At 38.0% G+C, this 16,320-nt stretch overlaps 1 protein-coding gene across 2 annotated transcripts in view; it reads right to left on the bottom strand.

Annotated features, from left to right (window-relative positions):
* The window catches only part of RASGRP1 (RAS guanyl releasing protein 1), a 42,618-nt gene that overhangs the window by 4,378 nt on the left and 21,920 nt on the right, over positions 1-16,320 (bottom strand). For both annotated transcript variants that reach the window (XM_055809847.1, XM_027782681.2), the window contains exons 5-16: positions 15,440-15,571; positions 14,202-14,355; positions 10,916-11,089; positions 10,094-10,210; positions 8,159-8,434; positions 5,850-5,930; positions 5,134-5,238; positions 3,988-4,097; positions 3,196-3,340; positions 2,431-2,467; positions 1,748-1,894; positions 190-563 (exon numbers count right to left, since the gene is read on the bottom strand). In XM_055809847.1, coding sequence (XP_055665822.1) covers positions 190-563; positions 1,748-1,894; positions 2,431-2,467; positions 3,196-3,340; positions 3,988-4,097; positions 5,134-5,238; positions 5,850-5,930; positions 8,159-8,434; positions 10,094-10,210; positions 10,916-11,089; positions 14,202-14,355; positions 15,440-15,571 — 1,852 coding nt within the window. The remainder of the gene's footprint in view (positions 1-189; positions 564-1,747; positions 1,895-2,430; positions 2,468-3,195; positions 3,341-3,987; positions 4,098-5,133; positions 5,239-5,849; positions 5,931-8,158; positions 8,435-10,093; positions 10,211-10,915; positions 11,090-14,201; positions 14,356-15,439; positions 15,572-16,320) is intronic.

Raw genomic sequence — 16,320 nt, forward strand, 5'->3', positions numbered from 1 at the left:
ATTTCTACTTAAAGCAAAGCATTGCTGGAGTTAAAGTGGCTAAGAATTTATGATGTCACTCATGGATTGTTCTGGCAATTAATGATACAGGAGTAAGGTGACACCTTCCCACCCAGCCACTCCTCCATACCCTACAACCACTTCATGGTACTGTTGTGTCAAACAGAAGTTGTGTCACCACGTATATACCTGCTCAAGTTCCTGATAGGAGGGTTTACAGCTGTGATGCTCCTCCTTCGTTTTCTGGCCGGAGTCCTTGTTTTCCCATTTAACATACGCCTTTTTGCGGCCTAGAATTGGGCTTGGACGTAGGGGTGGTGCAGCTGCCTGGAGATAAGGATTTTCTGGCATCCTGTGTTCTTTCTTCTCTGTCTGCCTACGAGATGCATCACCAGCCGGCGTGGCAGAATCAGTCTGTGTACCTTTATGAACCACAGCTGGTTTCAGTCTCACTGAGATTTTCTGAGCTGAGGAACCCATGAGCATAATGGTTCGGTCCTTGCTGTCTTCACTGTGTTCCACTAATTCTCCATTAGGAAACGTGAACAGTCCTTCCTCTTGTCCTGGAGAATATATGCAGTAAATTGACTCAAGATCTTATCCCAGGAAAGGAGAAACAGGAGGCAAGTGGAGGCAAGTGCAGGGTCCTGCACCTGGGGAGGAACAACCCCACACATCAGTACGGGCTGGGGGGGACCTGCTGGGGGGGACCTGCTGGGGGGCAGCTCTGTGGAGAAGGACCTGGGAGTTCTGGTGGGCAGCAAGTTGCCCACGAGCCGGCAGTCAGTGTGGCCTGGTGGCCAAGAAGGCCAGTGGGACCCTGGGGGGCATTAGGGGCAGCGTGGCCAGCAGCAGGTCGAGGGAGGTGATCCTGCCCCTCTGCTCTGCCCTGGGGAGGCCACATCTGGAGTGCTGGGCCCAGTGCTGGGAGGGTCCCAAGAGGGACAGGGAACTGCTGGGGAGGGTCCAGCAGAGGCTACGAAGATGCTGAGGGGACTGGAGCATCTCCCTGATGAGGGAAGGCTGAGAGAGCTGGGCCTGTACAGCCCGGAGAAGACTGAGAGGGGATCTTATCGATGGCTACAAATATCTTATGGGCAGGTGTCAAGAGGATGGGGCCAGGCTCTTTTCGGTGGTGCCCAGTGACAGGACAAGGGGCAACGGGCACAAACTGTCATACAGGAACTTCTGCCACACAGGGATGTGAGGAAAAACTTCTTTACTTTGAGGGTGACAGAGCGCTGGGACAGGCTGCCCAGAGAGGCTGTGGGGTCTCCTACTCTGGGGACATTCAAAACCCTCCTGGACATGACTCTGTCAACCTGCTGTAGGTGACCCCGCTTTAGCAGGGGCTTGGACTAGATGATGTCCAGAGGTCCCTTCCAATCCTGACCAGCCTGTGAGTCTTTGAGAAAGTTAATGGAACCTGTCAACTGTTCAGTTCATGGCAACTAGTTCTCAAGACAGTCTGGCAGATTTAGACAGGTTTTGAGGAATTTGTACACCGTACATCATGTACTGTGCCGAGTCCTCCCAGAAAGGGCGTCCTTACTTATTCAAACTAGAACTGGAACAGTGTTACTTGGTACAGGCTCACTTACACCTGGTTCTAGTTTATTTGTGGATAAAACACTGCAGTTAACTAACAAAACCTAAAACAATGCTGTACAACTCGGCTTTAGAAGAAAAAGGAGCAAATGAAAGATTAACAAGATCAAAAGATCTAAATAATGTAATCTTTTCTCACCATGGAATTGCTCTTTGACTCCTACTGGGCAGAGGCTGGAAGCAAGAGCAGATGTTGGGCTGCTGTCTGCAACTGAAGTTTTGGGTCTTCTCTTGCACTCTATCACAACCAGATCTTTGCATTGCTTGTGACAGTTCATTCCGCAGTCTGTAAACAAAACAAAGTTTACATGATTCAGTGGCTCTGTTATAGCATCTCAAATCAGCTCTAACACTGCACCTATAACAACATACATCTGGTAAACAGACCAACAACATCCCTTTGCTATATACGTCTAAAAATCCTTTTCATTGTGAAAATGCAAAATAGCAACATGGCAACAGTGTTCTGATGGTAGGAGTTACAGAGAAAGACACCTGTACAAGCAAGAAAATTCTGTTAACATACATGTTGTGAATGTGCTGCACAGTTTTCACAGTGTTGGTGTTTGCACCCACTGGACTAGAAGGGTCTGTTCCCAAACACTCTGAATTCAGTGACGTTTTGCAGAGGGTTACAGCTGTCAGTTACAAGTTCCTTCATTGCATTTCTTCTGGACCATCTACCTGTCACACTATTCTGGCATCAGTCTTCTCCTCCCTGACAGGTCAGATTAATTAGGTCCATAGACACAGCAATGGATCTTAGGACGATCAGGGTTTTTTTGTCATTCACCATCAATTACAGAGTAAAATTAACGGTACCTTTGCATCTGTATCCTTGTTTAATGACTCCCCATAGCTGAAATTCAAACAAACAGAAAGACTATATATTAATACATTTCCCTGTACATGTGATACCTCCAGATATAAAAATCCATTAACAGCTCCACTCATTTCTAAGATCTGAGAACCTGAAGAACATCTTGGTTTTCTACCCTTTTAATTGAAAGGTCAAAATATGAACTATTTACCTCTTTAGCATACGGTAAACAGAACATTTTGTGTGTGACCTTCAATCACAAAAAAATACCTTAGAGCAGTCTCCAATGAATAATACATCACCAGATCTGACAGCCCCCAGAGCAGCTATGGAGCTGGAGTAGACTGAGAACTCCATCTCAGCATCCTTGTTTGATCTCAGGTAAACTGGGGACTGGTAGGACAGTCAGTTTTACTAAATCTTTCGATAACACAGGCAGGGGGCATCTTATGTCTGTACCAGAACATGAGTTCTAACAGCCTCACAGAGTGGAAGGCTCTGGATTTGGAAGTCTTTCCTGTGAGATTGTGTTTGGTGACACAGCCAAACACCACAAGAAAGGAGCTATGTTTAAACAGGTAATAGTACTTCCCAGAGGGGTGTAAAGGCTACCTTAAATAGCTACACAGGCAGAAGCCTGATGTTCTGTAGAGCTTCACTGCTGTTGTATATAGATCCATTTCTGTATATGACACATGGTGATTATGAGATAAAACCCAGTGTTATTAAAAACAACATTAACATAATCTACTAAAAAGTAAGCTTACAAATCCAGCACAGTTGTCGCAGAAAGTAGGCCTTAAGTAAGTGGTCTCTTGGAAGTTGTGAGCAAAGCCAAGTCCTAATTTGGAATAGATTGAGCTAGCCCTCATAAAGTAAGCTGTTATTTCATCCCTGCTAATCAGACCTTCCCTGAAAATAAACAAGAAAGTTGTTTGTGAGGCACACATTTTCTTAAAAGCCTAAGAATTGAATATATCTTTCTTCCAGTTTATAACGGCAATAGTTCCATAGGCCAAAAACTACAGTGATCTCAGTAATCTTGTCAACTGCTCCCAAAGTCTACAGAAGCTTATCTAAACATTTAAAATGCAGCCTGTAAGGATAAATGAAGTATCTACCTATGTGATGCAACTTCAAAACTACTTCACATAACACCTCTGAATAACCACTACTGTATTTTTCCATACTTTTAATAGGTTAAGAAAAAATGTTCTTAATTTGACTACAGTACACAATTGCCAATTTTCTATTTTTGAAGGACAAGTTCATCGTAGGGAAGTTCTTTAGTAGTATATACTGAATATAATTTGAAAAAATATTTTTCTTTTATCTGTTCTTCCTCCTACATCAGCCTGGTTACCAATGATATAAGCTCATGAAGACATCATTCACAACAAATTTAGAAGATGCTTTTGTCTGTTATGTTTTCACTTCTATTTGTGGGCGAAAAAGATGATTTTACCACCCTCATGATAGAAATAAAATCTAAACACAAAAAACCCAGACCCCCTCCCAAACAGATGCTATGAAGTTGATAAGCAGAATTAGGTACTCACCAGTCCTTAGCCATTACACAAAATGAGAATGGAAAACTGGCAGCTATCTTTTCAAATTCTTCCTGGGAAATGTATCCATCCTGATCATGGTCATAATTTTTGAAGACAGACTGTTCAAGGTAATAGTAGAGTAGCTTACAGTGAGGATGGGCTGAATTACCACTTTAAAAATTCTCCACAATATTTATGGATTTCCCCTCTCACTTTCTCCCAGTATCTATTACACAACAGTCTAACTGCTTCTTTTGCTTGAGACCAAAGAAGCATTATGATTTCTCGATTTGTGGCAAAGCGCGGATAAGTCAACATAGACTGGACTAAATACTTCACTACACAATGACAGCTCTTTTTTAGTTTCGTTTTAAGACCATCATGTCTGGGCATACATATACAACTTGTACTAATGCTCTCAATTAGTGCTCTCAGTGATTACCTCGGTAGCTAAATCAGTGTAGCTGCCTGGCTTGTTTCATCAGGTCAATGTTATGTGAAAAGTAGTTATGTGACAGAATTGTCATGTAGACACCTGTTTCCAGTTGTGGAATGACATTACTGTTTGTCTCTGGCCCTAAGGCAAGGAGCACATCTAGGCCAAATTTAGAAATATATTCCAAAACAGCATGTATCAAATGATACCTAGCAATAATAGAAGTGTTTAGAAGGAAAAGAGATGAAGCAGAGATGCAAAGACAAACTCTTTATCTCTCTCTCTGTCAGTTCTGGAACCAATCAACTGATTACTTGGCGATTTCAAGTAAAGTGGGTGACCCAAAAGAGAGAGAAAAAGCAATGGCTGCTAGTAACAAAGCTGCTGAGAGGTCCACCTTCAGACTCCACCAATACCATGATGTTGGAGGCGCTGGTAGAAACGGGCTGCCTGGCTCCTTGGAAGAATGACTCTGGAAGCATACCGCCCAGCGTTCACACTCCCCACTGCCTCCATAGCCATTTACGGCACTTCCTTCCACACCTCACGGGCTGCTGCTGCTATTTACAGCTAGGCAGAAGTATATTTGTGAGGACAGAAGTGCTTATAAACTCAGCACAGCTTTGAACGTGTTCAGTGTCTTTCCCTTTCTTTTTATCTTCTCACACCTAGAGACTAAGAGACTGATGCACAAAGTAAATGGGCTTAACCATACTTACATCTACCATCCTCTGAACATGTTTGCTAATGGTTTTTGGATCAGGTTTTGGGGCGACTCCTGAGGCCCAGTCTGCAACTACCGGTGGTCTGGAAGGTGTCAAAGGCTAGAATAAATTGAATGGAACTTTATTTTAATATATTAGTACCACACGGAGATTTTCAGTATTACATTTCTTTCATTTGTGACAATGGGCTACGTGATACAGGACTGCAGAAACGGGCCGGTTGGACCCAACATCATACTTCTGATAATTACATGATACTTCAGGGAAGTTCTTCCCTGAACTGTCCAAAACAGTGGTTGTTCCTTAAATTGTCACCGTTCACTGACAGCCCTGTAAATTCACTGTCTTTTCCATATTTGTAAAACAGGAGCAAAAACTATAATGTAATACTCATGGGTTTCATCATTTGAATCACATAAGAATTATTCTTTTAAAAGAATCAGTATCAATTGTCAAGATTGAGCCTGATGTCCTGTCTCTACACAAATAACTTTGCTTGTGTTCATATTATAAAACCTGATATGGTGTCGACTCTCCTATATATTCCAGCTTAGGCTTCATCATCAACCAATGTATGCTTCAACAGATTTTGCTCAGTGTATAAAGGTAAATGTTTTCAATTAAGCATAAAATAAAATACAATGAATGCAAGGGATAAAAGTTACGTTACTAAAAAAATCCTTTTGTTAAGAATCTGTAAAGGCCCTTACAGCAGCTCGGTGACTTCGTGGCTCTCGTGCATATGAAAGCTCATAAATTTCATCTTCAGTGTAGTAAAGATCAAGGGAGAGCTGAAAACAAACACAACTTTAGTTTAATCTTGAAACAGCCTGTTTGATAAACTTGCTTCTGGTGTGCATTAGTATTTTTTCATGGATTAATTTTCAATTTAGGTTGCAGCTATAAAAATGCACTGGAGCTGCATAGGGATTCAGTGATTTGAAAGAGGTACATTTCTAAATTCCAGACTGTTATTGCCATTATCTGAAAATCTGTAACATTACACAGCTACAGTCATTAGCACAGCAAGTGACTGTAGGGATAATTAGCAGTCAATTAATAAGTAACCTGAAAAAAACTGTTACTCCCATAATATTAAAAAAAGTCTATCGTGCAACTAAGCATAAAACCACTCCAATGAAACTGTCCAACAACTCAAATTCTCAGAAAATTCTTGTTTAAACATGTCATATTTATCCTATCCAGCTGTGACCATGATGAACTAAGAACTATATGATGAGGATAGAAGATGGACTTGCAGGTATTTATTGAGAACATTTAGCTGCCAACAGCAGTTATGTAAAGCAAGAAACTTTACGCCTGGGTAAATAAAGGAATTTGAAAAAACAATCAGATTTATACCTTTGCTTTTGCATGTGTCCATGAAAATAGTACAGCAAATATTTTAATCACTGGAAAGAAATTTCAAGCTAAGATTGAAGACTGATAACATGAAACTTCTTGAATATTTATATGAAAATATTCACACTAGACATGCAAATGAATAGAAAAGCCAGGCTTAAATGTTATAAGCCTCAATCTATTGCAAGTCCAAAGAAAATATAAACTTGTTAGAGAGTCAAGATTGCTGCAGTCATATGCATATAAACTAGAAAACCAAAATATGCTATTTTATTCAATGAAAAATTTACTCAAATTGCAGATATGCATCAATTTTCTTGTGAACAACTGCAAGAATTACTGCTGTAGTCTTAATAGTGAATAATGTTAGATTCTTGGCAAAATTTTAAAGGAGCTTCTGACACTCAAAAAAAAGTGCAAGTGTTATGATACTTCCATGAATTATTGAGTTATGTATGTAATTACAAATACCTCTTCAAACTGATTTGCCTGCTACTGGAAAAGTAAATGACTAAAGGAAACAGAAGGAGAAAGACTGTTGGAAAAATTGGGGAATAAACAGGAAAATTTATGTGCCCTGGAATATTAACAGATTAGAAGCTGCTGCTTTGAAATGAAGTACTACTTTTAATTTATGTCTTGTCATATATAACGGCATGAAATTGTAGCCAAAGTTATATATATTTGTGATAGCCATTTTTATAAAACATTATTATTTGAAAAACAGGGAAAAAAGGAACTTACAATAATTTGAGACAAAACATTTAAAACGTTTAGCAGAAAGAAATTCACCACCTCATGTATCTCTATTCCAGGCCCTGGAATATGTGCTTAATTTCACACATGAGTGCTCCCAGACAGAATAAATAACCTCAAGCACATAAGCACTTTTATCTATTAGGTTTTTGCTGAAACAGGGCTTGTAACCAGAAACTGGAAGCAGGCTATCTATTTTTTCCAAGATGAGGTACTTGTTAAGGCTAAACAAAACTGAGAAAAGGTAGTTTTACCGTTTTAAGAAAAGGTAGTATTTTAACTTACTAGAAGCTAAAATCATTGTCGTGACATATGTCCTAGGTAGTATTAATCTAGTTAGTAACATGGCACTAACTAGATATGACTGGAAGAGTAATACTACAACTATATTTGATTAATGTTTGTGTCAAGACAGTTTTTTCAGTACCAGAAGAAACTTGGCTAGAAACATGGTATGTTTAACCCTACACATCTTGAGGGACTAACTTCGACGTGAAAGTTTGTGTGTTCAACACAAAGAAGTTTTTTAAGCAATCTGCCTCCAAGGTGCATCTAAGGAAGCTTTGTACCTTTCTGCCTATTTAAGCAGAAGATTCAGAGTGCTTCCTTAGTGAAAGTACAGAAAGAATGCATACTACTATAGTGAAGCAGAAATAAACATTTCCTTCCCTTGTAGAAATAACTGGAAGCATACTGCTGAACTGGCACCTCTACCCTTGCTGCCAGATAAATCAGTATCACTAACTTTTTGTCTTCTTCTGTTATTGTATGTTTCCTTAAGGAAAAAAAAAATCTTACGATATTATGTATTTATAATTAATGGAATCCTCTACTTAATTTCATATACCTTTTGAACAACTATTTTTTAAATGGAGGTATTTATCTCATCTAATGGACTTACTGTAAGCAAATGAACAAGGTCCATATTAGCCTCCAGGGGAAGTGGCATTTCCTGGAGTTGTACCAGCTCATTTATGTGGTTATACAGAGAGTACAGTTTGTATATGTTAATTTTTTTGTCCTCTAAGTAGTCCGGCATGCCCTCATAAAGTGATATCAAGTCTTTCAAGTGGACCCCAAGGATTGGGATCTTAAAGTTACTGCACTCGTTATAGGCACGTCGGTAACTATCATAATTTCTGTAAGATGAAAGCAGTTCTGTCATTTCATTAAACACCTAAAAATAAAAAGAGAACAAAAATCAAAATTGGTTACTGCTTTTGTTCTGGTCATCCAGCACATCAACTTCCCACATTATTGTTAAGGAGTTTACTCACAATGACTCTTGAAAAGGATTTCAAAACTTTAGGCTTCAAATGAAATCTAGGTATTCACTTCACCTAATTTAACTATCTATAATACATAATTCTAGACAGTTAATCTATAGTCTAAACTACAATGCTGGTATTCCTACATTCCTATTTAGTCAATGACAAGAAATAGCATCCTCTCAAATCAAGGAGTTGTGCATGCAATTAATGCATAAGCACAGCACAAGCTGTCTGGCCTTCATAAAACCAACCACCTCCACCTTAAAATGTGTAAGGCACTTATCTGGCTTCCAGGTCACCAGCTGGAATTGCTGGAACTGGAAAGTCCTGGCAGAGAAACCCTAGACTGTGCTACAGTCCCGTCACAGTGTGACCAGAACTCCTACTATAGTTGAAGGTGGCACATCTGTGTCTTTAAGAAAACTTTTGTTCCACAGAAATGAAGAAGAAACAATATATTGGACTTGTAAAGGCCACATGAATCTCAAGTCTAGCAGTATAAGTATTTCCCTTGTTTAAAACAACACAGGTACAAAGTTGACTCAGTGTTACAAAAATCAATGGACCAATGTTTTCATGTGGAAGTTCCTGTCTAACTCCTTGATTTTTAACCCTCACAAACTTGATGCAAAAAGTTATTCATATGATTGACACATATGCAGTTCACTTTTCATAATGACAAAATTTTTCAAAACTCCATGCTTATTCTAAAATAAGCTTGCTAACTGGTTTTGCAGATCATGAAAGCTGCAGCCATTGTCAGTGGGAGGTCATACTCCAGGTATGTACAGTCCATTCAAGCTGATCACACTGTGATCAAAACAGGTCCATTAGATACCTACATGAAATATTTATGGTCCCAAATAAGATAAAACAACAAAGCATATTAGTCTCTTAAGAAGCCATTTCACTGCTGAAAAGTATGCAGCTACTAAATCTGTGAAGAAACGCAATCTCAGCAATATGAGCATCTGTATTTCACAAGAATTTAATCGGAAATTTTAACTGATTCCTAAACATTCCACTGTATTCTAATGTGTGTGTATTATGGCTCAGTTTGTTCAAGACTGAACGAGACAAAATCTGTCATAAGGAAAGATCAGATGAACAAAACCAGTCCTTTCAGTTTTAAACTCAAAGTACAGAGCTCTGTGCTAGCATTTCATAAATTCAGGTTGGTCAGTGTTGCTATGGATGACAACAGCTTTGCTTTCAAATGTTCTAGGATCCCATTCTCTGCCACCATGTTTGAATGCTATTCTGTACTACTGCATGTAAATGAAAATGCAGCTTGTCACATCTGAATATTAAAGAGAAACTTTAGAGAAGCTATACAAATCTTGAAGAAAGGTGGGGTTGGAAGTGTAGGAGTTACTGGTGACGTAGAGATGAAATGACAAAGAAAACCCCTCCAAAACAAACGGAAGTCTTAGTTTTTCTCCCCCACCCCCACATCCCGTCTTTCTCTCCATCTTATCCAATGAAGTAAGCTTCTTTTTTGTGGGGGCAATTACAAAAAAGTTAAAGGTTATCTTACTTGTAAAACTTAGAGGAGAAATACCAACCTTAATTACATCATGAGGAACACATGAGCTTGTTTCCTTGAGTCTGGAAATGGAACTGTGACAGAGACCTCCTATCACTGCCATTAATGTATTGAAATTCTGCAGCTGGTGGAGCTTCTGTGTTGGCATACAAAAAAAAAAAATCAGTATTTATTATTTAAAGGTTCAAATTCTGTATTTCCTCTAAAGTCTTAGAGGTTTTGTGCCACTATCCACTGGACTTCATTAATTTTGGTAATGAATTGTGATTTTACTGGGTGTAACATGTACTTATTCTGCTGTTATTATATCAGATAACAATTCTGCAGATTCAGTAAATCTTCAAAGGACTTCCTCAGTCCTTCTCCCCCTTCCTACAGTCTGCCACAACTAGGAAATGCTGCCTATTATGTTGGTTACGACTGCAGTTGAATTAGCATGCAAAGAATACCAACAGGACCATAGCTCTGCTTCTATCCAGTAAGGTCTATCTGGTAGAAATGCTTTTAATTAGAGCCAAAGGCAGGACAGTGGTTCAAGCTTTGGAAAGGTATGAGGTCACAGCTTGGAATCTCACCAGCTGCTTCAAAAGCAAGTCTAGTTTTTCAGTGAAAACAGTTTCTTCAGAACGGATAGGAGGAAGTCATGGTGCCATGACACAGTAGTATCTAAATACTTGGTATGAAGCCAGAGCATACACAAATATGCATGCTGTATGTACGAACCAGGAGGCCAGTGCCACCACTCCCAGCTGACCCTACAGTAGTAGCATGGGAATAGCAATTAAGGGGCTCTATCAGAGAAAGACAAAATAAACAGAACACATGTCAAAATTTAACTGACCTGTGCAACATGAATAAACTTGATGAACACTTCAGCCCGAAGCTGTGGCGTTGGTCTGCTGAGAACCATTAGCTGCACCCACTGAGAGATACCATTGCAAAGAGCAATTGATCGTTCCATTGTTGGATTCTCCTTCACACAACTATTCACAATGTAGTTCTGATAATCTGAGAACTTTAAAAAAAGTTAATTGTAAATGAAAACTCATCTACAGTTTTATATACCTTGTGATCTGTGTGCAGATACAGCTCTGCTGTTTAAATGAAATATACAAGATATATTTTACACCTTAAATATCTGTAAGACTGAAATCTCTCCTTTGTCAAAGCAGAAGGCTTTAACTAATTGGATCAACTGAAAGTATCTTTTTACTTTAATTTGTATCACATCATTTGCATCATGTGTATCTCAGTAGCCTTGGCTCTTATAAACCCTAGGACAAGTAGAACTGGGGCTTTCCTCCCAGCCTCAGGGGCTCCATCGATTCATTGAATGTAGGCTTCTACAGGGAAGGTTAAATGGAATTTAAAGTAACTAAGTAATCTAGTAACTAAGTGATAGTTTAAGGAAGTATAAGGAATTTCAGTGTTCGGATTACATAGTTAGGGCACACTTCTGAATTATACTATGCTAATACAGAAAGCAAGTTCAATAAAATTAATATACCTGAGGCAAGACCTTCAAGAACGAGGGCTACAGATTCCTTAATATTTTTAATACAGCTTGTGAGATTCTCTTATTTAACCAAAGCAATCTAAAATTGTTCAGTTGACACCTGTACATGATAATGGGAAGAATGGCTTAAAAAAATCTGTTTAAGATCAAAAAGAAGTAATCATTTGTTTTTGTTGATGCAATGTTTATCCATTCTTCTGATTTATCCATTAACAAGAACACACAATAATTTGAATCATCAGAAAATGTGACATGGGATTTATACATCCATTCTTACTATGACCATCTATGAGCATCTTACCAAAAACATTCACTGCTCTATTAGACACCTAATCCTTTCTTAAGGCCACAGGAATATGCTGAATGGCATTGAAACTTAAGAAAAAGTTATAAATTGTGAGCTGCTGTTTGTTTCTTGCTCTCCCTCTCTAATTTTCTCTCCACTTTTCAACCTTTTCCAATCCACGTAGTAACTACTGAAACTTTAAAAACAAGACATGACAGCAGACATCTCTGGATTTGTCCTCTTATTAAATAAAAAATGGAAGAAACATAAACATTAATAAGTAAAGCTGCCTCTGAGTTTACATAGTACTCACAATTACTCTTTGAATTTTGAACCCCAGCCAGATTTGGCAGGATCTTGACATTTAAGCAACGAGTCTAATACAAAGAGATAAGTTTTCAATTCTATATTTTGTTCTCAGCAGCTCTCTTCTTCAGATTTTTTTTTTAAATGCTGAACAAATTTATATCTAACATACTACTGAAATTTTCAAAATAATTTTGGTAAAAGAATTTATTAACGAGGTTAGCTGTAACAGGATTGTTAGTTGCAGATAAGGTAAAGAAATCCAGGTACTTCAATAATGCAACAGTCTGATATTGCAATGACTAACATGAGCCTCAACAGAAAAGCAGAATCCAGATTCTTACAAAACAGTGTAGCCTCCATGTTTTTTATAACCATAAATTAAAATGGTTTCCAAACACCAGCATACCTGCAGTCATTACCCTGTGAACACCACTCTGCACTTCTCTTTGCTGTAAGATACATGGTATCTTGTGGAAGATTTTGCTAGTGCTCTATGTGTTCAGGGGATCAACTGTTCCTTTCTGACTTTCAAATGACTGAACCTATGAATAGTTATTCTAGTGACTAATAACACTGCAGGTCATTTGCAGCCTTCTCCCAGTATATTTTAACATGTTAGAATAACAAAAGGAATCTGTGGCTTAGCATATCATGAACGCATTCTGCAAAGAGTTAACGAATATAGCTATTTATTAACATTATTTTCTGGCCTGAGTTCTCAGTAAACTCAATTTATCCCAAAACATATGCAGGGGACCCTGCATAAAAAAATGTATACAAGTATGTAACTGTTGGAATTCTATGACACATCTGATACTGTGACTGCAATCATCCTTGTTATGTTCATTAGTCATTAATTACTTTATGTCTGCACAGAGCTTGAAAATGTTAACTTATATAAGCTTTGCATGTTATTACTGCCTACAGACAGCAATCTGTGCATGACTTTGGTTCTATGGCTTTTTGAATTTAACCCAAAACACGAAGAGTCATGTATCGTCAGCTCAAGATAAACTACACTAACACATGACTCTGAAACCTTCCACAATCTATTGAGAGCCTCTTTCCTTACAAGACTTCATCTGCAAATTGTAGTGTTTCAAAAAAACCCACTAAAATACCAAAACAAACAAAAAAACTTAAAAAAACCCACTTTGCTTTCACTGTTATCATCACACTGACTTCGCAACCATCTTAGATTTTAGCCTCTAATATTCGCTTTTCTTTTCCGTGTGTGAACTGCATCAGGTTTGAATAAAAGTAATGTTGTAGCACATAAGGATGCAAGTGAAGCCAAGGTGCACAGGGAAGTTAGCATCTTATTGGTTACCAACATAGCTAAGAAAACAAATCAAATGAAAGAAAACATAAATGAGAGAAATCCTTAAGAGCTGTTTGTGTACTTGAAAGCTTGCCTGTTAACATATTTTAAACCCTTTTTACATTAAAAAAGGCATTTTCTCAAGTGCTTTCCCACCCCTAGTCTTTGTTATGCACACTCAAAAATGGCAAGCGGAGTCCAGTGGACATCTTCTACACAGACAGTCCATTAGTCACTGCATAAGAATGTTGCAGTTTCCTACAATCACAGGAGGTTAGCACTCTAAGAGAATATTCCAAGTATCCTTCATCCCATTTCAGCCTGATTACTGATTTCAAAGACAGCTGTTTGTTCCTGTGCCCAATGACACCATTTGTTCTAACAAAAAGATTACTTGGAAGAAGATCAAATGGTTTACTCCTCTTCCTTCCAACTGACCTTTCCCCAACTCTGTTCTACAGTTGCTTAAAAGGTTCACTCTCCCTCAAATGACTGCAGGAAAAGGGTAATGTATTCAGAATTTTTAAGTACCACTGGCCACCTTCAACACTAATAAAACAAAGTGTCTGGACACAGACTCAGCTTGGCCAATGGCTTCCATTGCAAGGTTGATCTTTTAATAATATCCTTCTCCCATCTTTTCTACATCCTTTCCATCTTTGTTTAAGATAAATAAATAAAAAAATGTCACTTACTGATATTCTTCTGAAAGACTTAAATTCAAGGTATGTAAGGTGGTCTGACAGCTCCTCTGGCTCAAGATGATCAAAAAGAAGCGAGACTTTCCGTTTCTTACTGGTGTTGACCTTCACACGCTGTGTCAGCTTTCTAGACCAATCCCTAGAATTTCTTTTTGACAAATTTTAGAAGAGAGTTACCTTGAGTTATCTTCCAAAGAGCAAACTTTTCCTCTGTCCCTAATACAAAAGTAACAGTTTTCATGCCTTACTGCAATAGAAAGTGAATTATTCTAATTTCTAAACAAGCTCCTTTCATGCATTAGAGATTATAAAACAAAAACATTACTTTTAATCTTTATTATATTGATGTAGCACATAAGTACAATACAGCTATATTACTAAACAGCATGAGATTATATATCACACTTCCAGAATCACTGTTAACTTTGTCTTCATTGAACACACCCAGTGCTCCTCCATTTAATAATTCTTACAGATTTCCTTGACCAGCCTCTGAGTATGAACAGTCCCCCTATGCTATTTGCCCATGGAGTAATGAAATTTAATTCTGGATGTGAAAAACTAAATACCCTCTTTCATAATCAGATATAAAATGTACGCAAAATTCTGCTCTGCTTTTACCTGTACCTTTCCAACCAAAGTACGATTTGACACTATTATAGAGTTCCACAGAACTATCATACTCTCATAGAACAAGGAAGGTTCTCTTCCCAAAAAAGAACTATGTGATGTACAGCTGTAGGATTTATTCTTGACAGGACAAGTAATTTTATAACTAAAATCACATAAAATAGTATCAAGAGTTTGACAACGTAATAAACTGTATCTTCTCACTTAACTTAGGTGTTAAAAATACAAACACACTTTTTGTACCTCATCTGTTACCCAATCAAAATGTATTCTCCTTTCTCATTGACTTCAAGTGATCTTTCAAAATCATTAGACCTTTACAGATTTTCCAAGTTCCCTGGATGGAGTAAGTTATCTAGCATAGAAAATCAGCACAAAGCCTACACAGCAGTTAAATTCAACCTAAGCCATTCTTGAAAGGCATTCTGTTCCTCTACATAATTTTAATCTATAACGATGTATAAACTCTTCTAAGGATAGGTAACATGACTTATTAAAGCTAACACACTATAGGACCATTATCCTGCTACACTGGAGAGACATTATATTTGAATAAAGGAAATTCAGAGCACAGGTTTGTTTTCCGAGACTTTGGCACTCACATTTGAGTTGTGTCGATCAGACGACAGTGTAACTCCTCACCATTAGCTTTAACCAGTTCCTGAAATTCCTCCATAGTTGTGGACAGTTTAGAGTCCATTTTGAACATAACCCAGAACTCTGTAATCCAATACCTATTGCACATTGAAAATACAGAAACACAAAAAATAAAGGTTTTGCTCTAACATCAGCAAGGTTGAAATTTATGCTCCTTTTTATGAGTTGTATTTCCTCTTGACCAACTTCAGGGAATAAATCTTGCTTTTAGATGCTTTTGCTAGGCTACCTTGATTTTATCAGCAATCAGAATTTCAAGATTAAAAACAAATTAGGAACTACCTGGCTTAATGCCATATAGAACTATACTACATATATGTCTGCAATAAATTCAATATTAAAATATTTAGTTTCACATTAAGTCTGGAAAAAAATGCATGCTGGTTTTCTCTTCATGAGCTTCCAGATAATTTTATATATTCCTTTAAAACTTGAACTTATTTGGTCTGGACATAAAAAAGAAACCAACAAAAAACCCCACAAACAATGCACTGTGCTAGTCAGAATTTTATCTATAAACTGAAAAAAATTTACTAATTAAATATATTTAATAGTTTACAGTGATTCAGTCTCACATGCACAAAATATTTTCAGAAGAGTGTAGTTCGCCACACATTTTGTATTTTAATTCCTCTACGTGACTTGTCACCCACTGTGGTGGGTTGACCCTGGCCAACAACTGAGTACCCACCCAGGTGCTTGCTCACTCCTCCCCCCTGCAGTGGGATGGGGGAGTAAATAGGAACGGCAAAAGTGGTAAAAATACATGGGCCAAGATAAAGACAGTTTAATAACTGAATGAAAGAAAAAAGCCAATCAAACAAGT

Source organism: Falco peregrinus, chromosome 1 (genome assembly GCF_023634155.1).
Source record: "Falco peregrinus isolate bFalPer1 chromosome 1, bFalPer1.pri, whole genome shotgun sequence".
Lineage (NCBI taxonomy): Eukaryota > Metazoa > Chordata > Aves > Falconiformes > Falconidae > Falco > Falco peregrinus.